Below are 23,518 nucleotides of genomic sequence, written 5' to 3'. Positions count from 1 at the left end.
CTTGTCCTTTAGGAATCTATCTAACCCCTTTTTAAACTCCGTCAAGCTAACCGCCCGTACCACGTTCTCCGGCAACGAATTCCAGAGTCTAATTACACGTTGGGTGAAGAAAAATTTTCTCCGATTCGTTTTAAATTTACCACACTGTAGCTTCAACTCATGCCCTCTAGTCCTAGTATTTTTGGATAGCGTGAACAGTCGCTTCACATCCACCCGATCCATTCCACTCATTATTTTATACACTTCTATCATATCTCCCCTCAGCCGTCTCTTCTCCAAGCTAAAAAGCCCTAGCCTTCTCAGCCTCTCTTCATAGGAAAGTCGTCCCATCCCCACTATCATTTTCGTCGCCCTTCGCTGTACCTTTTCCAATTCTACTATATCTTTTTTGAGATACGGAGTCCAGTACTGAACACAATACTCCAGGTGCGGTCGCACCATGGAGCGATACAACGGCATTATAACATCCGCACACCTGGACTCCATACCCTTCCTAATAACACCCAACATTCTATTCGCTTTCCTAGCCGCAGCAGCACACTGAGCAGAAGGTTTCAGCGTATCATCGACGACGACACCCAGATCCCTTTCTTGATCCGTAACTCCTAACGTGGAACCTTGCAAGACGTAGCTATAATTCGGGTTCCTCTTACCCACATGCATCACTTTGCACTTGTCAACATTGAACTTCATCTGCCACTTGCACGCCCAATCTCCCAGTCTCGCAAGGTCCTCCTGTAATCGTTCACATTCCTCCTGCGACTTGACGACCCTGAATAATTTTGTGTCATCGGCGAATTTAATTACCTCACTAGTTATTCCCATCTCTAGGTCATTTATAAATACATTAAAAAGCAACGGACCCAGCACAGACCCCTGCGGGACCCCACTAACTACCCTCCTCCACTGAGAATACTGGCCACGCAATCCTACTCTCTGCTTCCTATCTTTCAACCAGTTCTTAATCCATAATAATACCCTACCTCCGATTCCATGACTCTGCAATTTCTTCAGGAGTCTTTCGTGCGGCACTTTGTCAAACGCCTTCTGAAAATCCAGATATACAATATCAACCGGCTCCCCATTGTCCACATGTTTGCTTACCCCCTCAAAAAAATGCATTAGATTGGTGAGGCAAGACTTCCCTTCACTAAATCCGTGCTGACTTTGTCTCATCAGTCCATGTTTTTGTATATGCTCTGCAATTTTATTCTTAATAATAGCCTCCACCATCTTGCCCGGCACCGACGTCAGACTCACCGGTCTATAATTTCCCGGATCTCCTCTGGAACCCTTCTTAAAAATCGGAGTAACATTGGCTACCCTCCAGTCTTCCGGTACTACACTCGATTTTAGGGACAGATTGTATATTTCTAACAGTAGCTCCGCAAGTTCATTTTTTAGTTCTATTAATACTCTGGGATGAATACCATCAGGTCCCGGTGATTTACTACTCTTCAGCTTGCTGAACTGACCCATTACATCCTCCAAGGTTACAGAGAATTTGTTTAGTTTCTCCGACTCCCCCGCTTCAAATATTCTTTCCGGCACCGGTGTCCCCCCCAAATCCTCCTCGGTGAAGACCGAAGCAAAGAATTCATTTAATTTCTCTGCTACGGCTTTGTCCTCCTTTAACACCATTTTCGTCCAGCGGCCCAACCGACTCTTTGGCCGGTTTCCTGCTCATGTTTGATCTATTCTTACTGTACACCGCTTTGAGTGAATTCCTTCAAAAAGGCGGTAAATAAATCCTAATTAATAAATAAATATTTGGCCTGGGCTTCCAGGATGGTATTTTTTGATTTCCTGTGTATACTTACTCCAAAGTTAATATCAAATCTGATCATATTAAGATCACTGTTATCATTACCTCCTGCACCAGATCATGCGCTCCACTAAGGACTAGGTCTAGAATTTTTTCTTCTCTTGGTCGGCTCCTCTACAGTCCCTGATTTCCTCAAGGAATCTTACCTCCCTAGCATGCCCTGATGTTACATTTACCCAGTCAATATTGGGGTAATTGAAATCACCCATTATTATTGTGTTGCCCAGTTTGTTTGCGTCCCTAATTTCCTTTCACATTTCTGCATCCGTCTGTTCATCCTGGCCAGGCAGACGGTAGTACACTCCTATCACTATCCTTATCCCTTTACACATGGAATTTCAGTCCATAGTGATTCCAAGATGTGTTTTGTTTCCTGCAAAATTTTCAATCTATTTGATTCAACGCCCTCCTTAACATACAATGCTACCCCTCCACCAATTCGATCCACCCTATCACTACGATATAATTTGTACACCAGTATGACACTGTCTCACTGGTTATCCTCCTTCCACCAGGTCTCAGAGATGCCTATTATATCTAATTTTTCATTTAGTGCAATATATTCTAACTCTCCCATCTTATTTCTTAGGCTCCTGGCATTCGCATATAGACATTTCAAACTATGTTTGTTGTTCCTATTTACATCATGCTCAGTACTTGACAGCATTAATTTGCAATCTATTGTCTGATTTTTATTTAAGGACATCTGATCTACTATGGTCTCTTTTGTAACCTCGCTATCCTGTTTTGGTGATATCTTTGAAAGATACCTTGTTCCAAACCATGTGTTTTTCAATGATTGTCGGCCTTCCCCCAGGTTCTAGTTTAAAAGTTGCTCTATCTCCTTTTTAAATTCCCATGTCAGCAGTCTGGTCCCACCCTGGTTAAGGTGTGAAGCCCATCCTTTTGGAATAGGCTCCCCACTTCCCTAGAATGTTGCCCAGTTCCTAACAAATCTAAAACCCTCCTCCGTGGACCATCGTCTCATCCACGTCTCTGTAGCTCTGCCTGTCTCTTGGGCCCTGCGCGTGGAACGGGTAGCACTTCAGAAAATGCTACTTTAGAGGTTCTGGACTTGAGCTTTCTACCAAAGAGGTTAAATTTGGCTTCCAGAACCTCTCTCCCACATTATCCTATGTCATTGGTACTCATATGTGCCAAGACAACCGGTTCCCCAGCACTATCTAAAATCTGATCTAGGTGACACGTGAGGGACTCTAGTGTGTGGGAGGGGGCAGCAATCGCTGCGGTGGGGGGGGGGGGGGCTGTGAAGTGCATGAGGGAGGTAGTGGGAGCAGTGGCTGGGGGTGCCCTGATGACCCTTACTGCCCGGGGGTCCCGACCACTGTCAGTCTGACATGAAGGCTATAAATGTTTGGAGGATTAAATTGGGCAATTTTCATTTTCGAAAGTTTTGTATACTGTAGGGTCAGTAGAGAGGGACTATGCAACTTTTTCACAACGTTGATGTTTTCCATGTTCTACAGAATCTCATTTTTTTAAAGATGTAGTTAGTCCATGCCTGAGGCTAAAATTTTGCAGGATTATACAGTTGATATCCCTCTGTTAGAAATAAGTCACTTACCCCACTTTTGATACCTTTTCACCCAATGGTTCACAACTCCACCTCTGCCCAAACCAGGCCCTTGAGAATGTCTACATGCAGATCACGGATCAGAGCCACCAAGGAGGTTTCAGTACTGTGCCCCATCCAAAAGTCTGATTGATTGGCATGAAGGACCTGTGTTTTATCTAAATACTTGAAAAGTTGCCCAAGTATCAATTTCTCTACAACTTAGGAGAAAAATGGTAGGTTGAAACAGGCTGATTTACTGGACAACATGATTTTTGTTTCCCTAATGAGACTGGTTGTTTCTTATAGATTTTTGGATACTAATCATAGAAATGGCATCAAAATTTTGTAGCTGTTATGTGATTGAGCAGAGTTGTGAGTAGAGTATGCTAACGTATAACGTGTTCTCATAAACTGTGAAATCTAACTAGAAATATTCTCTTTCTCATTTCCCTTTAGGATGTGAAGGACGCCCTGAGCAGGTACAAGTTAGTTTTCTGCCCTTTTCTATGTGGCTGGATGGATTTTGAGTGAGGAAAAAGGGAATTAATCGATTGGTGAGAATTGAGATTGAGAATGGGAGAGAGGGAGGTGGGATTGAGTGAGGAGAGGGAGAGTTAAGGTGTGGAGGGAGGAAGCACTGAGAAATGAAGGGGAAAAGATGGAGGAGAGGAGAGTTACAGACACCCTCCTTTCCCCCCCTGTCTCTCCCTTTTTCATCTCTGTACTGCCAGAACGTCTCTCCCACCAACCTCCCTGATATCTCCTCTCTTCTTGTCCTCACCTATTTGGCTCTCCCAGAATCCTCTCTTCATTCCCCACCAAACTCCACCCTATGAATCTTCTTTCCACCTCTACCCCGTCAGTTGTGCTGCCCCTCAACCCTAGTGCAGAAGGAGGTGCTGGTGAAAGTCTCTGCTCTGACGCTGTCTGTATCAGAGTAAAATGTCCAAATGCCACTTTGTGCCATTTTTTGAATGTGTTCCTGTTTCAAAAATGAGTCCCATAATCACAGAATATTGATTGCTAGAATACTGATTGCTCATGATATATCTAATTCCTTCCACTGTTCACATCTCTGTCCCCTGGGTGTGAACATCTCCCAGAATAATCCCAGTGACTCTCTAACCCATAGGTGCCAGAAAATGAAGTTTCCAGTACCAGAGGCTGTTTCTACTGATCTGAAACTGGGTTTCCAATTGAGCTTCCCTCAGCAACTGAAGAAATGGATTACAAAATTTGAAGGTGAGGAATTGATCGCTTTTTAATTTGCTTTGTCATAAGAACATAAGAGTAGCCATTCTGAGTCAGACCAATGGTCCATCTATCCCAGTTTCCTGTTTTCCAAAAAGTGGCCAAGCCAGGTCACAAGTACCTGGCAGAAACCCAAATCGTGGCAACAATCCATACTATAAATCCCAGGTTAAGCAGTTGCTTCCCATGTCTGTCTCAATAGCTAACTATGGACTTATCTTCCAGGAATTTGTCGAATTTTTTTTGAAACCCAGATACACTAACTGCTGTTACCACCTCCTCCGGCAATGAGTTCCAGAGCTTAAGTATTCGTTGAGGGAAAAATTATTTCCTCCTATTTGTTTTAAAAGTATTTCCATGTAACTTCCTTGAGTGTCCCCTAGTCTTTGTACTATTGGAATGAGTAAAAAAAATCGATTTACTTCTACTCGTTCTACACCACTCAGGATTTTATAGACCTCAATCATTTCTCCCCTCATCCGTTTCTTTTCCAAGCTGACGTGCCCTAACCTCTTTAGCCTTTCCTCATACGAGAGGAGTTTCATCTCCTTTATCATTTTGGTTGCTCTTCTTTGAACCTTTTGCAATTCCGCTATATCTTTTTTGAGATACGGCGACCAGAACTGAATGCAATAGTCAAAGTGTGGACGCACCATGGAGCGATACAAAGGCATCATAGTATTTTTGGTCTTATTCACCATCCCTTTCCTAATAATTCCTAGCATCCTGTTTGCTTTTTGGGCTGCCACTGCACACTGAGCAGAAGATTTCAGTATTATCTACAATGACACCCAGATCTTTTTCTTGAGTGCTGACCGCTCTGGATGATTCCAGTAAAAATGTGCAGAAATAAAAGTATGAATCTGTTTGAAAGCTTTAAGGTCATCAGACGCTATCACCCCCAAGTCCCGCTCTTCCTTCGCACACTGAAGCACTTCACCCCCTATATTGTACCATTCCCTTGGATTTTTGCGACCCAAGTGAATGACCCTGCATTTTTGGGGATTAAACCTTAGTTGCCAAATATCGGTCCATTCCTCCAGCTTCACTAGGTCCTTTCTTATGTCATTCACACCCTCCAGGGTGTCCACCCTGTTGCAGAGTTTAGTATCATCCGCAAAGAGACAAACCTTACCAGACAGCCCTTCCGCAATGTCGCTCACAAAGACGTTAAAAAGAGCCGGCCCTAGGACCGATCCCTGCGGTACTCCACTGACGACATCCTTTTCTTCAGAGCAAGCTCCATTTATCACCACCCTCAGTCTCCTACCATTCAACCAATTTTTAACCCAATCCGTTACTCTAGGTCCCATACCGAGGGCACTTAATTTATTTATCAGTCGCCTGTGCGGAATCGTGTCAAAGGCTTTGCTGAAATCCAAGTATACCACATCAAGCGCCCCTCCCACATCCAACTGTTTGGTCACCCAGTCGAAGAAGACAGTCAGATTTGTCTGACACAACCTGCCACTAGTGAAGCCATGCTGCCTCGGGTCCCGCATTCCATGTAGTTCAAGAAATGTCACAATCCTCCTCTTTAGAAGCGTTTCCATTAGCTTACTCACCACCAAGGTCAGACTGATAGGTCTGTAATATCCAACCTCCTCCTTACTTCCACTCTTGTGCAAAGGAACCACATCTGCCTTTCTCCAGTCCACCAGGATCACTCCAGTTTCTAAGGAAGCATTGAAGAGGTCCATCAGCGGAGCCAACAGAACTTCTCCGCGTTCCTTAAGCACCCTCGGGTGTATCCCATCAGGCCCCATCGCTTTGTCTATTTTTAGTTTGGCAAGCTCCTCACAAACACATTCCTCCGTAATAAAGGATAAAAACAAACTGATACATTTTTTGAACTGGACAATGATAATGTCTTACAAACAAAAACACCTAAAAATATATAAGGCACATACATAGAAATAAAAAGAGCATCTAAATACCTCTTGTATCAAATCATTCACTTGAAATATCTAATGAGAAGGTATGACAAAAGTCTGATTTGTGAGAGAGTAATTGTCCTAATATAAATGGGGTAATTTTCCTAAAGAGGCTCTGAAGTGTCTCATGAACGTAATGACATTTTGTGAACAGGCAACAGATGAAAGGAAAACAGTATATACTGCATCAATAAAATATAAACCTAAATGAAAATTGGAGTACAAAAACTATTAAAAAAATTTTTTTTAATGTGGATTTCGGAAGAAGCTACTGAAAAAGGCATAGAGGGGCATAATCGAACGGGGACGACCATCTCTAAGGGCGTCCATGTCTAAGGACATTCCGCCGAAGGGGCGTGGAAACTCATATTATCAAAACAAGATGAACGTCCATCTTTCGTTTCGATAATACGGTCGGGGATGCCCAAATCATGAAATTTAGGTCGACCTTAGAGATGGTCGTCCTTAGGTCGTTTTTGAGATGGTCGTCCCCGGTTTTCGTCGATAATGGAAACTGAGGACGCCCATCTCAAAAACGACCAAATCCAAGCCATTTGGTCGTGGGAGGAGCAAGCATTTGTAGTGAACTGGTCCCCCCTCATATGCCTGGACACCAACCGGGCACCCTAGGGGGCACTGCAGTGGACTTCAGAGATTGCTCCCAGGTGCATAGCTCTCTTACCTTTGGTGCTGAGCCCCCCAACCCCCCCCCCAAAAAAAAAAAACCCCAGTCCCCACAACTGTACACCACTACCATAGCCCTTAGGGATGAAGGGGGCACCTACAGGTGGGTACAGTGGGTTTGTGGGGGGTTTTGGAGGGCTCACATTTACCACCACAAGTGTAACAGGTTGGGGGGGGGATGGGCCTGGGTCTGCCTGCCTGAAGTACACTGCACTCACTACATCTGCTCCAGGGACCTGCATACTGCTGAGATGGACCTGAGTATGGCATTTGAGGCTGGCATAGAGACGGGCAAAAAAGTATTTTGAAACTTTTTTTTTTATGGTTTGAGGGGGTTAGTCCACTGGGGGAGTAAGGGGAGGTGATCCCCGATTCCCTCCGGTGGTCATCTGGTCAGTTGGGGCACTTTTTTGAGGCTTGGTCCTAAAAATAATTGGACCATGTAAAGTCGACCAAATGCTTGTCGGGGACGCCCTTCTTTTTTCCATTATTGGCCGAGGACGCCTATCTCTTAAGCACGCCCCCGTCCCGCCTTCGGTATGCTGCCGACACGCCCCCGTGAACTTTGGTCATCCCTGCGACGGAAAGCAGTTGAGGGCGCCCAAAATCGGCTTTCGATTATGCCAATTTGGGCAACCTTGGGAGAAGGACGCCCATCTCCCGATTTGTGTCGGAAGATGGGCTCCCTTCCCTTTCGAAAATAAGTGTTCTAGTGTTTCACATCTACAATACCACAAATTAGAAATATCAATCCATACCAAGTGATATCTAATTTGAATAAATCATCACCATGGAAACCAGAATGCGGAGTACCCCAAGGATCACCGCTTTCACAGACCCTTTTCAACCTAATGATGACACCTCTAGGCAAATCACTATCCAACAAAGGCCTTAATCTTTACATCTACGCAGACAATGTCACGATCTACATCCCTTTCAAACATGATCTAACAGAAATCACAAATGAAATCAAACACAGCCTCCAAATCTATGGACTTTTCCTTTAGGAAGCCGTCCAAACATTTTTTAAACTCCGCTAAGCTAATCGCCTTTATCACATTCTCTGGCAAAGAATTCTAGAGTTTGATTACATATTGAGTGAAGAAAAAGTTTCTCCAATTTGTTTTAAATTTACTACTTCCTTGTCATCAAGCAGATGAAGCCATGACATATGGGTTGTGTCCATCAACCAGCAGGGGGAGATAGAGAGCACTCAACTTTTCACAGTGCCTCATGGCCAGCCAGCTCCACTGCCTCTTCAGTATTCTCTGTCTCCCCAAGCAGGGTGGCTGCAGCTTCTTCGAGCTCCATCAAAAATCTGCCTGGGGGTGGCTCCTGGCTTGCCAGTTGTTAGCCGGGGTGTTAGAGGCTATAGCAGCTTCACTTTGAAGGCACATAGGTTAGCCCTTTCCCTGCCTTACCCATGTCCCTGTGGATGTGGACATATTAGCTTGCTTTTCCCTGTCCTTTCCCACTCAGTGGATGCAGGCACATTGGTTCGACTTTCCCTGCCTTTCCCACTCATCTGAGCCTCCGGAGTTCTTATTACCTCTGCTTTCCTCACAGCGTTAAAAAAAAAAAGAAGTTGGAACAGAGGTTTTCCTTTGATTCTTCTATGGGACCGGAGCTGTGATACTCGGTCCAGTGAGGTAAGAGTGTTTTCTAACTCCTCCGGGGTGGGCCCGCGATCGGGGCGTTTTTGGCGCGAAACCGCCATTTTGAATTTTCCCGCCGTTTTCGGCGATGGCTGCAGAGAATGTAAAGCGCTGTTCCCAGTGTGGCAAGCGCAAATCAGCAGCGGGCCTCTGTAAATCGTGCTGTACAGGTGTAAGAGCTGGCCCGAGCATGGCGAGCGATGATTCTTCCTGCTCAGAGCTGGCAGCGGACGCCATTTTGAATTCTCCGCATGGCGCGGCCTCCGTAGAGACGGAGAGCCCTGAGCCCGGGGGGGGGGGGACACCTCAAATTGAGGCTATTCAGGGAGCGGCTAGCCCCGGACGGGATCTGGGTGCCTCCATAGAGACGGAGAGCCCTGAGCCCGGGGGGGGGGGGGGGGTTGACACCTCAAATTGAGGCTATTCAGGGAGCGGCTAGCCCCGGACGGGATCTGGGTGCCCAGGGCGAGTTTTTCTCCCCTGATTTTGTGTTATTATTGCATAAAGCATACATGCTGAAAAGAGCTCTCCCTCAAGGGTCGTCTGAGGCCCCTTCTATTGTCTCCCCCGGTGGATTCTGGCCTGGGACTGCCCGCTGAGGCTATTTTCCCTGATAATTGGCATAAAGAAAAGCGTAGAAGGGCTAATTCCCCTTCAGATTGTGGTGCACCTCCTTTTTCCCCCTCGTGGTAGGGCTGTGAGGATTCGGAGAGTTCTGGCAGGCCTTCGTGGTCTGAGGAGCCAGAGTCAGGTGCAGAATTACCACAGGATCTGGATGATCCCTCCGCGGTGAGGATTTTCCACCGTGATGAGCTGCCAGCGCTTATTTCAGATGCCCTACAGGTCCTTTCTATTGAAGAGCCTGACAGTGGCACGGCCTCCTCTGTGAATCCTAGGATGGTTAGTACCAAAAAGCCTGCTCGAGCCTTTCCAGGGCTATGGGGCAATTATACCCTCTGCGTGAGGGGCATTTGTCTCGCTTTGCAATGCCTAAAGTAGATGCCCTAGTCACTGCGGTGACAAAGAGAACTACCCGTTTTTCAGCAGAGGAACTCCTTTCGCTCGGACAAGCGTTCCGCAGCCACCGGCTCTAGGCCTGGAGTTCAGGGGCGACCCTCTCAATGATGGTGTGCCGGCCCCCTCCTCGCTTCCTGTTATCGGAGGACGTCTTTCCCTCTTTGCCGAGGAGTGAGCCAATATTTCCTCAGATCAGTGGGTTCTGGACCTGATCAGAGATGGCTACAGAATAGAATTCAACGCCCCAGTAAGAGACGTGTTTGTGGAGTACCGATGCGGTTCTTCTGCCAAACGGGCGGCGGTAGAAGAGACTTTGCAAGGTCTGATTCAGTTAGGGGCTGTGTCCCCGGTACCTCCGGCCGAACACGGCTACAGCCGATACTCCATCTACTTTGTGGTGCCGCGAAAAGGTGGGTCTTTTCGCCCTATTCTGGACTTTAAAGAATTAAACAAGTCCCTGAGAGTGCGGCATTTCCACATGGAAACCCTGCGCTCCGTCATTGCTGCGGTACAGCCAGGAGAGTTTCTCACGTCTCTAGACCTGAAAGAAGCTTACTTGCACATTCCAATTTGGCCCCCGCACCAGAAGTTTATGAGGTTTGCGGTGTTGGGAAAACATTTCCAGTTCCGGGCCTTGCCTTTTGGTCTCACCACAGCTCCCCGAACCTTTTCGAAGCTAATGGTGGTAGTAGCTGCTTCGCTCAGGTGAGAAGGTATCAGGGTTCACCCGTACCTAGACGACTGGCTCATCAGAGCAGACTCTGTAAGAGAGAGCTATCAAGCTACAGCCAGAGTGGTCTCAGTACTTCCATCTCTAGGCTGGGTCGTCAATATGGCCAAAAGTCACCTGACCCCCTCGCAATCTCTAGAATATTTGGGGGCCAGGTTCGACACAGACTCGGGCTATGTATACCTACCCGAGCTAAGGCGGTGCAAGCTTCAGAATCAGGTCCGTCTGCTCCTGAGGATGCCCCGCCCGCAAGCTTGGGACATTGTCCAGCTGCTGGGATCGATGACAGCCACATTGAAAGTGGTGCCCTGGGCGAGAGCGCACCTGACACCTCTACAGTATTCCCTACTTCAAAGATGGTCTCCAGTTTCTCAGGATTATCAATGCAGACTTTCTTGGCTCCCTGCGGCCCGACTCAGCATGGAGTGGTGGCTCTCAGACAGCATGCTGCGGCGAGGAATGCTGCTGGCGCTCCCCGATTGGTGTCTAGTAGTGACAGATGCCAGCCTGAAGGGCTGGGGCGCACATTGCAAGGGGAAGCATGCCCCAGGGTCTATGGACACCCGAGGAGTCGGAGTGGTCCGTCAACCGCCTGGAGTTGAAAGCGGTGTTTCGGACGCTTCTGGCCTTTCAAGTGACCCTGGAAGGATTGGCTGTCAGAGTGATGTCGGACAACATGACAGCAGTGGCCTACATAAATCGACAAGGCGGCACTCAGTGCAGAGCACTGGCCGCGCAGGCCGAACAGATTTGCCACTGGGCCAAGCTGCATCTTCAGTTTCTGTCGGCAGCTCACATTGCAGGTCAGAGCAACATGCAAGTCGATTATCTAAGCAGGCATCAGATCGATCCAGCAGAATGGGAACTAGCAGACTAAGTATTCCTGCAGATATGTGCCAAATGGGGCAAGCCCGTGATGGATCTTATGGCGACAAGTTCAAATGCCAAAGTCCCGTGCTTCTTCAGCAGACGGAGAGATCCTCGCTCGGCAGGGTTGGATGCCTTGACTCAGCCCTGGCCTCGGGGCCTACTATATGTGTTCCCCCCGTGGCCCTTGATAGGGTGCGTGCTCCTGCGGATTAGGCTGCACCCAGGAGAAGTGGTCCTCATTGCCCCGGATTGGCCCAGGAGGCCTTGGTATGCGGACCTCCGACAGCTGCTAGTGGAGGCTCCCCTTCCTTTACCTCTGGTACCGAACCTGTTGTCACAGGGCCCGGTAGCCATGGAGGACGCCTGCTGCTTTGGTCTTATGGCATGGTGATTGAGAGGGCGCAATTGAGGGACAAAGGCTATTCAAACACAGTCATTTCCACTCTCCTGCAGGCCCACAAGCATTCCACTTCCGTGGCTTATGCCAGGATTTGGCGCCAGTTTGAGTCTTGGTGTGCTTCAAAAGCGATCACACCCATGCGGGATCCTGTCTCGCCGATTCTGGACTTTTTGCAGGATGGTGTACAAATAGGCTTGGCCTATAATTCCCTGCGGGTGCAAGTGGCAGCGTTGGCCTCCCTTCGTGGTAAGGTTGAAGGCGTGTCTTTAGCTGCTCATCCAGATGTGGCACGGTTTCTTAGTGGGGCGCTTCGGCTCCGGCCTTCCATGCGAACATCCTGTCCAGCTTGGAACCTGGGGCTAGTTTTGAGGGCCCTGCAGGCTTCTCCTTTTGAGCCGCTTCGGCGAGCATCGGAGAAAGATTTGACACTAAAGGCCGTTTTTCTTGTGGCCATTACTTCGGCGAGACAGGTGTCAGAGCTCCAGGCGCTGTCCTGTAGAGACCCATTTCTGCAATTCTCAGAGTCCGAGGTCACGGTTCGGTCCGTGCCTTCCTTCATGCTTAAGGTGGTTTCAGCGTTTCACCTAAACCAGCCTATTTTCTTGCCCTCCTTTGATAAGGAGGAGTTTCCAGAACCTTTTGGGCAGTTGCACCTGTTGGATGTGCGCAGGACTCTGCTGCAGTATCTGCGAGTTACTATCTCTTTCAGGATCTATGATCATCTGTTTGTTTTGCTATCAGGTCCTCGCAGAGGGTCTCCAGCGTCTAAAGCCACTATTGCCCGCTGGCTCAAAGAAACTATCTTTTCAGCTTATCTGCTTGCCAGCCGGTCTCCGCCTGTAGCCTTTAAGGCGCATTCTACCAGAGCGATTTCTTCCTCTCGGGCTGAAACTGGAGCACTCTCTCTTCATGAGATATGCAGTGCAGCAACATGGGCTTCTAAGCTCTCTTTTGCCCGACATTACAGGCTGGATGTGGCTGCTAGGAGGGATGCGCGTTTTGGAGCACAAGTGCTAGCGCGTGGTGTGACCTGTTCCCACCCTATATAGGGATTGCTTTGTTACATCCCATACGTAATGGCTTCATCTGCTTGATGACAAGGAAGGGAAAATTAGGTTCTTACCTTGGTAATTTTCTTTCCTTTAGTCATAGCAGATGAAGCCATGAGCCCTCCCTGTATGATTGTCTGTATGCTGTGAATCTGTTTCAGGTTCTGTTCTTGTTTCCTGAAGTTGGGAGAAAGTTGGAAAACAGTCTTCAGGATTCATGTTCACTTATAGGAGGATGAGTCCATTCCCTCCAGTTTATGTTTTGGAGGATGAGTTTATTCCCTCCAGGAGGTTGTGTGTATCCCCTCCAGTTATACAATAAGGAGGATGAGTTTATTCCCTCCAGGAGGATGTGTTCATTCCCTCCTTTTGAGTTCATGCCCTTGTTAAGAGGCCATCGTTCGCTGTGAGGAAAGTTCATGTTATTCCCATTACGGTTTGCCATACTGCTTTGGACGCTTCAAATACTAAAGAGGCAGTGGAGCTGGCTGGCCATGAGGCACTGTGAAAAGTTGAGTGCTCTCTATCTCCCCCTGCTGGTTGATGGACACAACCCATACGTAATGGCTTCATCTGCTATGACTAAAGGAAAGAAAATTACCAAGGTAAGAACCTAATTTTCCCATTGTAACTTCATCGCATGCCCCCTAGTCCTAGTATTTTTGGAAAGCGCCGTAAACAGACGCTTCACATCTACCCGTTCAACTCCACTCATTATTTTATAGACCTCTATCATATCTCCCCTCAGCCGCATTTTCTCCGAGCTGAAGAGCCCTAGCTGCTTTAGCCTTTCCTCATAAGGAAGTCGTCCCATCCCCTTTATCATTTTCGTCGCCCTTCTCTGCACCTTTTCTAATTCCACTATATCTTTTTTGAGATGTGGTGACCAGAATCGAACACAATATTCGAGGTGCAGTCGCACCATGGAGTGATACAAAGGCATTATAACATCCTCATTTTTGTTTTCCATTCCTTTCCTAATAATACCTAACATTCTATTTGCTTTCTTAGCCGCAGCGCACACTGAGCAGAAGGTTTCAACGTATCATCAACGACGACACCTAGATCCCTTTCTTGGTCCTTGACTCCTAACGTGGAACCTTGCATGACGTATCTATAATTTGGGTTCCTCTTTCCCACATGCATCACTTTGCAATTGCTCACATTAAACGTCATCTGCCATTTAGATGCCTAGTCTCCCAATCTCGTAAGGTCCTCTTGTAATTTTTCACAATCCTCCCGCGATTTAACAACTTTGAATAACTTTGTGTCATCAGCAAATTTAATTACCTCACTAGCTACTCCCATCTCTAGGTCATTTATAAATATGTTAAAAAGCAGCGGCCCCAGCACAGACTCCTGGGGAACCCCCACTAACTACCCTTCTCCACTGAGAATACTGACCATTTAACCCTACTCTCTGTTTTCTCTCTCTTAACCAGTTTTTAAGCCACAATAGAACACTACCTCCTATCCCATGACTCTCCAATTTCCTCTGGAGTCTTTCATGAGGTACTTTGTCAAACGCCTTCTGAAAATCCAGATAAACAATATCAACTGGCTCACCTTTATCCACATGTTTGTTCACCCCTTCAAAGAAATGTAGTAGATTGGTGAGGCAAGATTTCTCTTCACTAAATCCATATTGACTTTGTCTCATTAATCCATGCTTTTGAATATGCTCTGTAATTTTGTTCTTAATAATAGTCTCTACCATTTTGCCTGGCACCGATGTCAGACTCACCAGTCTATAATTTCCCGGATCTCCTCTGGAACCTTTTTTTAAAATTGGCATTACATTGGCCTCCCTCCAGTCTTCCGGTACCACGCTCAATTTTAAGGATAAATTACATATTTCTAACAATAGCTCCGCAAGCTCATTTTTCAGTTCTATCAGTACTCTGGGATGAATACTATCCGGTCCAGGAGATTTGCTACTCTTCAGTTTGTAGAACTGCCCCATTACATCCTCCAGGTTTACAGAGAATTCATTAAGTTTCTCCGACTTGTCAGCTTCAAATACCATTTCCGGCACCGGTATCCCACCCAAATCTTCCTCACTGAAGACCTAAGCAAACAATTCATTTAATCTCTCCGCTACAGCTTTGCCTTCCCTGATTGTCCCTTTTACTCCTTGGTCCAACTGATTCTTTTGCCGGCTTCCTGCATTTAATATACCTAAAAACATTTTTACTATGTGTTTTTGCCTCCAACGCAATCTTTTTTTTTGAAGTCTCCCTTAGCCTTCCTTATCAGCACTTTGCATTTGACTTGATATTCCTTCTGCTGTTTCTTATTGTTTTCATATAAGCACATAAGCACCGCCACGCTGGGAAAAGACCAAAGGTCCATCAAGCCCAGCACTCTGTCTCCGATAGCGGCCATTCCAGGCCCCAAGAACCTGGCAAAAGCCCAAAATTTAATAACGATCAATGGACTTTTCCTTCAGGAATCTATCCAGACCCCATTTAAACTCAGGAAGGCCAGCCGGTTCCTTCTTCCATTTTCTGAAGGATTTTCTTTTAGCTCTAATAGCTTCATTCACCTCACTTTTTAACCACGCCGGCTGTTGTTTGGTCTTCCGTCCTCCTTTTTTAATACGTGGAATATATTTGGCCTGGGCTTCCAGTATGGTGTTTTTGAACAGCATCCATGCCTGATGTAAATCTTTGAGCCTCGCAGTCGCTCCTCTGAGGTTTTTTTTCACCGTTCTTCTCATTTTATCATAGTCTCCTTTTTTAAAGTTAAACGCTAATGTATTTGATTTCCTATGTATACTTACTTCAAAGCTAATATCAAATCTGATCATATTATGATCACTGTTATCAAGCGGCCCCAGCACCATTACCTCCCGCACCAGATCATGCGCTCCACTAAGGACTAGGTCTAGAATTTTTCCTTCTTTTGTCAGCTCCTATAGCAGCTGCTCCATAAAGCTGTCCTTGATTTCCTCAAGGAATTTTACCTCCCTAGCGTTCCCCCGATGTTACATTTACCCAGTCAATATTGGGGTAATTGAACTCAACACCTATAACAATGAAATTCTACTTAAGATACAACCGAGTATTGGAGGTGTATAATCGCTAGTATATATGAAAATGTGGAGAAAAAAAGACTTCAGAAATCATGGAGAATACTCCTTATGTAGGAACCACCTTTCAATGTTCGAGTATTCCTGTTCTTCAATCACTAGTCTTCACAAAAAAAACTCCACTCTTCTTCTTCATGCAATACATGCACATACACCTTCCACAATGCTCAATGGTAAAGGCTTATACCAATTATATACATTCGGTGAATCAAATATTACTTAGCTTAAATGTTCTTAAAGCTGTCAATCCAAAATGTCTCCAACAGCATACAGCGTTCACGAAGCCCAACAGGAGACCCTGTTTCGCCACAATTAGGCTGTTTCAAGGGCCAGAACTTTAGTACAGACAGCTGTCCCGTTCCGGGTCCTTACCGGGCATCCCGTGGGCCGAGGCGGGAGACTGAGGCACCAGGAGGATGCGGGCCGACAAGGGAAGGCTGCCACGGGGATCGCCGCGACTGTGAGTTGCTCCGAGGCCGGCGATCCAGAAGAACTAATGCCGGCCTCGGAGAAGCAAATCCGCCGGCCAAGATGGCGGCGCCGGCGTCGGCGTCCTCCTCGCTGCAGCAGGACCAGCGAGGAGGCTCCGCCCACCCGCGCCGGATTGGCGCATCCTCCCAGGAACTCCGCCCATCGGACGGAGGGACCAATCCGGTCTCCGCTGCTGGCCAGGGCGGAGAGGATTGGCCCCAGCTGTTCTTCAGCCAAGACGAGCGGGGGATTTAAACGGAAGCACGGAGGGGAACCAGTGCTTCCGTTTTCTTGTTTGAAGCCATCCTGCCAAGTGAATTCCAAGCCTGTGTTTGTTCTCCAAGACTGCTAGCCGTCCTGCTAGCCATCTCCACTTCTGTGTTTGTTCTTCAAGACTGCTAGTCGTCCTGCTAGCCATCTCCACGTCTGTGTTTGTTCTTCAAGACTGCTAGCCATCTCCACGTCTGTGTTTGTTCTTCAAGACTGCTAGCTATCTCCAAGTCTGTGTTTGTTCTTCAAGACTGCTAGCCATCTCCACGTCTGTGTTTGTTCTTCAAGACTGCTAGCTATCTCCAAGTCTGTGTTTGTTCTTCAAGACTGCTAGCTATCTCCAAGTCTGTGTTTGTTCTTCAAGACTGCTAGCTATCTCCAAGTCTGTGTTTGTTCTTCAAGACTGCTAGCCGTCCTGCTAGCCGTCTCCACGTCTGTGTTTGTTCTTCAAGACTGCTAGCTATCTCCAAGCCTGTGTTTGTTCTTCAAGACTGCTAGCTATCTCCACTTCTGTGTTTGTTCTTCAAGACTGCTAGCCGTCCTGCTAGCCATCTCCACGTCTGTGTTTGTTCTTCAAGACTGCTAGCCATCTCCACGTCTGTGTTTGTTCTTCAAGACTGCTAGCTATCTCCAAGCCTGTGTTTGTTCTTCAAGACTGCTAGCTATCTCCACTTCTGTGTTTGTTCTTCAAGACTGCTAGCTATCTCCACTTCTGTGTTTGTTCTTCAAGACTGCTAGCCATCTCCACGTCTGTGTTTGTTCTTCAAGACTGCTAGCTATCTCCAAGCCTGTGTTTGTTCTTCAAGACTGCTAGCTATCTCCACTTCTGTGTTTGTTCTTCAAGACTGCTAGCCGTCCTGCTGGCAATTTCCAAGTCTGTATTTGTCCCTCGTGACTGCTAGCCTTCCTGCTAGCTATTCCCAAGACTGTGTTTATTCTTCTTGCCAGTTAGCCGCCCGGCTAGCCATTTCCAAGACTGTATTTGTGCCTCAAGCCCGTTAGCCGTCCTGCTAGCCAGGTCCTAGACAGAGTCTGTTCCTCAGAACAACTAGCCGTCCTGCTAGTAATTGTCAAGTCAGCATACGTCCCTGTTGTCCGCTAGCCGCCCGGCTAGACCACGGTACCAAGGACTCTGTACCCATATCCGGCCAGGCCAGCCGTCCCCCGTGGTTCCAGCAGTCCTGCTGGCCGCCCGCAGCTGAGGGCTCAACCCTCGGTGAACGGCGGTCGCCGCGGGTGAAGATTCGGGGTGCTCGGCTATTTCCTGGTCTGTGGAGATCGGGAAAACTCAAGAGCTCACCTACACAAGAGTGACATCAGAGCCGCGACAGAAAACGGAAGCCATGAGCTCGCCGACGCAACCTGATCTACGGGACCTGGCCAAGGTTCTCCAGCAGCAACAGGAACAGCTTAATGCCCTGTCTGGGGCTCTCCAGAATGTATGTTCTCAACTTTCCACGCTTCAGGTACAGAACCAGGCCGCTGCGGTCCAAGGGGCCGCAGCAGCTCCCCGTATGGGAGGGTTCCGCGTGGGACCTCGGTTCCCTGAGCCGGCACGATACGATGGGAACCCGGCAGGTTGTCGAGGGTTCCTCCACCAGTGTAATCTGGCCTTCCGGATGCAACCGGAGGCCTTTGCTTCGGATCAAAGTAAGGTAGGCTACATTATGGGCCTTTGTGTAGGAAAAGCCCGGGACTGGGTGGTCCCTCTGGATGAACAACATGATCCCATTTTGGAGGACTATAGCGAATTTCAGCGCCGGTTCCGGATGGTGTTTGACATTCCAGGAAGACCCTCCTCCGTGGCATCGGAGCTGCTTCGGATTCATCAGGGAGAAAGTACAGTGGCCGACTATGCCATCCGGTTTCGTACCGTAGCCGCAGAGCTGCGTTGGAATCCGGAGTCCCTGATGGCCATTTTTATGGAGGGATTACAAGAACGAATCAAGGATGAATTAGCGGGACGGGAGGTTCCCGGATCATTGGATGCCCTCATCTCACTCTGTATCCGGGTGGACACCCGATTCCAGGAGCGAGCCAGAGCCCGGATGGAGCGGCAGAAGTGGGTACGAGGGTCCCCCAAGACGAGCAAAGGGTCGTCTTCTCGCCAGGCGAGCCGGGACACTACGGAGCCCGGAGAGGAGCCCATGGTAATGGGCCGGCAACGGTTGACTCCCGCCGAAAGACAGCAACGACAGTCTAAAGGACTGTGCTTCTATTGTGGACAGGCTGGGCATTTCCTCCGGACTTGTTCTATCCGACCGGGAAATGCGCTCCCCAAGGCACCCTGAGGGGAGGGTTCTTGGGGCACTCCGCTCCCCTACAGGACACCTTGCTCATCCTACCAGTGACCTTGCGGTGGCAGGAGGCCACGGTTCAGACCCGGGCCCTGGTGGACTCGGGGTCTGGGGGTAATTTTATTGGGCTCGAACTGCTCCAGCAAATGGGCTGGCCCACGCTCCCCCGGAGACCAATGCTGCGGATAACCTCCATTCAGGGAACTACCCTTCCCCAGCCGGTCACTGAGATTACTCCGATCTTGGGATTGCAAGTGGGAGAGGACCATCGGGAGGAAGCTGAATTCTTAATATTATCCCGGACCATCCACCCGGTGGTTCTGGGATTGCCATGGCTACGATGCCACAACCCAGTTATCGACTGGACCGGAGGGAAGATTCAAGCTTGGGGCAATTCCTGTCAAGAGACCTGTTGTAAGGGTCGGGCTGGCAGCTGTCCGGCGTTAAATACGTTGCCCGGGGAAGAACCAAGTGAATGGGGCTCCCTGCCTATGGATTATAGAGACTTTGCCGATGTGTTTAGTCCCAAGGAGGCGGAGGTATTACCGCCGCATAGGTCCTTTGACTGTGCTATTAATCTGAAGACAGATATGGTACCCCCTCGGGGCCGACTGTACAAACTGTCCCGAGGAGAATTCAAGGCTATGCGAGATTATATCCACGAGAATCTACGGAAGGGGTTCATTCAGCCGTCTACATCCCCAGCCGGGGCGGGGTTTTTTTTTGTCACCAAGAAGGATGGAACCCTGAGGCCTTGTATTGACTATCGAGGATTAAATGCCATCACCGTGAAGGATCGGTTCCCACTGCCACTCATTCCTGAGCTCTTGGACAGACTGCAAGGAGCCCAGATCTTCACGAAGCTAGATTTGCGGGGAGCCTACAATCTAGTACGAATCCGGTCAGGGGATGAATGGAAAACGGCCTTCAATACCCATGAGGGACATTTCGAATATCGGGTAATGCCATTCGGTCTCTGTAACGCCCCTGCGGTGTTTCAACGTCTGATCAATTGTGTACTAGAAGAATTCCTCAATTCCACGGTGATTGTATATCTGGACGACATCCTAGTTTACTCTAAGGACCCCAAGGAGCATCCGGGCCATGTACGTGCGGTACTGCACCGCCTACGTCAAGCCCATCTTTTTGCGAAGCTGAGTAAATGTGCCTTCCATCAGCGATCCTTACCATTTTTGGGGCATATCCTGCTTCCAGGAGGATTACAGATGGAACCAGACAAGCTCCAAGCCATTCGAGAATGGCCTCAACCGAAGGGCCTGAAGGCCTTACAACGATTCTTGGGCTTCGCCAATTATTATCGCCAATTTATTCCCCAGTATTCCAGGTTGACAACACCGCTGACGGCGCTCACCCATAAGAACGCAAGGGTCAGGGATTGGCCGCCAGAGGCGCAAGCGGCTTTCCGTCAAGTCAAAGAGGCCTTTGAGTCCGCGTCTATTCTGCTGACTCCGGACCCTGAGAAGCCCTTCACGGTAGAGGTGGACGCATCCGCTCTAGGAGCCGGAGCGGTCATTTCTCAAATCAACCCCGAGGGCCGGCGTCAACCGTGCTCCTTCTTTTCACGTAAATTCTCTCCAGCCGAGCGGAACTATACGGTGGGGGATAGAGAACTCTTGGCCCTGAAACTAGCACTACAAGAGTGGAGACACTTACTGGAAGGAGCGGAACACCGGTTCACGGTCATCACGGATCATAAGAACCTCCTATACCTCCAAGAGGCCCAGCGGCTGAATCCCCGACAGGCCCGGTGGTCATTATTCTTTGCTAGGTTCCATTTTCAACTAGTGTTCCGGGCAGCCTCCCAGAATACCCCGGCAGATGCGCTTTCTCGGGCCTTTGAGGTACCAGAAGAGACTACGGAGACTCACCCTATGTTAGACCCCGCTTGTCTCAGTGTGGCCACGGGGGAGGTTGCCCAAGTCCAGAGATTCGTGGCGGCCGCGGATCGAAAGAAGGTGCTGCAATGGGGACACTCGTCTAGATGGGCCGGGCACTTCGGGTATCACAAGACGCTCCGATTCATCTCGAGACAATATCGATGGCCACAGATGAGACGAGATATCCTCCAGTTTGTTACCTCGTGCCCGATATGTGCCCGAACCAAGCCAGTAGGAGGACCCCCCGTGGGAGACCTACAACCCTTGCCCGTACCAACCAGCCCCTGGGCGGAAATATCCATGGACTTTATCACGGACTTACCGCGGTCCCAGGGTCATACGGTGATCTGGGTGGTGATAGATCGATTCTCGAAAATGGCTCACTTTGTTCCCTTCGCGAACATTCCGACGGCCGCCGCTCTAGCTCAAGCTTTCATTCAGCACATCTTTCGACTACATGGACTGCCCACTAGGATCATCAGTGACCGAGGGCCCCAATTTACCTCCCGCTTCTGGAGAACGTTGTGCAAGGCCTTGGGAGTGGAGAACCATTTTTCATCCGCTTACCATCCGCAAACCAATGGCATGGTTGAGAGGGTAAATCAAACCCTGAAAGGATTCTTAAGAGCCTTTGTCAACCAACGACAAGATAACTGGGCTTCTCTACTTTCATGGGCCGAGTTCGCATATAACCAAAGTACCCATTCCTCCTCAGGACAGTCCCCGTTCTTCCTGGTATATGGACGACATCTGCGGGTTCCAGGGCCGTTCCCGGCTACCGCCATGACGCCGGCTGGGGACCAAGCTGTCGCCGACCTACAGAAGGTCTGGAGGATGGCTCAGGAACAATTACAGAAAACCGCGACCAAGGACAAGCTCTTTGCTGACCGTCATCGGCGGCCCGCCCCCGTGCTCCAGCCAGGACAGAAAGTATGGTTAAGCACGAAACACCTGAGACTCCGAGGATCTTCCCGAAGACTGGGACAGCGATACGCGGGACCTTATGCTATCCAAGAACGAATTGGGCCTGTAACATATCGATTGCGGTTACCCGCCACCCTGCGAGTACATAACGCCTTCCATATCTCGCTATTGAAGAGGTTCCGGGAATCCAGGTGGCACCCGCCTCCAGCCCAGGAAAAGGATCTCCAGGTGGCTCCAGACCCGGAGTACGAGGTAGGGGAGATTCTCGACTCAAAGTGGCGGCGGGGAAAACTGTATTACTTGTTATCCTGGAAATCTTTTGGCCCCGAAGATAATTCCTGGGAACACGTGGCTAATGTTCATGCTCCAGAACTGGTCAAAGCCTTCCATGCCCAATATCCATCCAAGCCCGGGCCCCGGAGGAAGGGGTCTTCCGGGGAGGATACTGTCCCGTTCCGGGTCCTTACCGGGCATCCCGTGGGCCGAGGCGGGAGACTGAGGCACCAGGAGGATGCGGGCCGACAAGGGAAGGCTGCCACGGGGATCGCCGCGACTGTGAGTTGCTCCGAGGCCGGCGATCCAGAAGAACTAACGCCGGCCTCGGAGAAGCAAATCCGCCGGCCAAGATGGCGGCGCCGGCGTCGGCGTCCTCCTCGCTGCAGCAGGACCAGCGAGGAGGCTCCGCCCACCCGCGCCGGATTGGCGCATCCTCCCAGGAACTCCGCCCATCGGACGGAGGGACCAATCCGGTCTCCGCTGCTGGCCATGGCGGAGAGGATTGGCCCCAGCTGTTCTTCAGCCAAGACGAGCGGGGGATTTAAACGGAAGCACGGAGGGGAACCAGTGCTTCCGTTTTCTTGTTTGAAGCCATCCTGCCAAGTGAATTCCAAGCCTGTGTTTGTTCTCCAAGACTGCTAGCCGTCCTGCTAGCCATCTCCACTTCTGTGTTTGTTCTTCAAGACTGCTAGTCGTCCTGCTAGCCATCTCCACGTCTGTGTTTGTTCTTCAAGACTGCTAGCCATCTCCACGTCTGTGTTTGTTCTTCAAGACTGCTAGCCGTCCTGCTAGCTATCTCCAAGCCTGTGTTTGTTCTTCAAGACTGCTAGCCGTCCTGCTAGCCATTTTCAAGACTGTGTTTGTCTTCATGCCAGCTAGCCGCCCGGCTAGCCATTTCCAAGACTGTATTTGTGCCTCAAGCCCGTTAGCCGTCCTGCTAGCCAGGTCCTAGACAGAGTCTGTTCCTCAGAACAACTAGCCGTCCTGCTAGTAATTGTCAAGTCAGCATACGTCCCTGTTGTCCGCTAGCCGCCCGGCTAGACCACGGTACCAAGGACTCTGTACCCATATCCGGCCAGGCCAGCCGTCCCCCGTGGTTCCAGCAGTCCTGCTGGCCGCCCGCAGCTGAGGGCTCAACCCTCGGTGAACGGCGGTCGCCGCGGGTGAAGATTCGGGGTGCTCGGCTATTTCCTGGTCTGTGGAGATCGGGAAAACTCAAGAGCTCACCTACACAAGAGTGACATCAGAGCCGCGACAGACAGCTATCTTCCATCTTTCAAACTTCACCGCATTAAACTGC

The 23,518-nt window shown here is 49.2% G+C and overlaps 1 protein-coding gene across 5 annotated transcripts in view; it reads left to right on the top strand.

The window, feature by feature from the left end:
* The window catches only part of LOC115459655 (E3 ubiquitin-protein ligase TRIM39-like), a 446,759-nt gene that overhangs the window by 31,243 nt on the left and 391,998 nt on the right, over positions 1–23,518 (top strand). For 3 of the 5 annotated variants that reach the window (XM_030189457.1, XM_030189463.1, XM_030189462.1), the window contains exons 4-5: positions 3,858–3,880; positions 4,534–4,643. In XM_030189457.1, coding sequence (XP_030045317.1) covers positions 3,858–3,880; positions 4,534–4,643 — 133 coding nt within the window. Of the gene's footprint in view, positions 1–3,857; positions 3,881–4,533; positions 4,644–12,030; positions 12,037–23,518 lie in introns of all 5 variants that reach the window. The other 2 variants (XM_030189461.1, XM_030189460.1) reach the window with 1 other exon arrangement.

Source organism: Microcaecilia unicolor, unplaced genomic scaffold (genome assembly GCF_901765095.1).
Source record: "Microcaecilia unicolor unplaced genomic scaffold, aMicUni1.1, whole genome shotgun sequence".
Lineage (NCBI taxonomy): Eukaryota > Metazoa > Chordata > Amphibia > Gymnophiona > Siphonopidae > Microcaecilia > Microcaecilia unicolor.
This window is presented reverse-complemented; position numbering and strand designations above follow the sequence as displayed.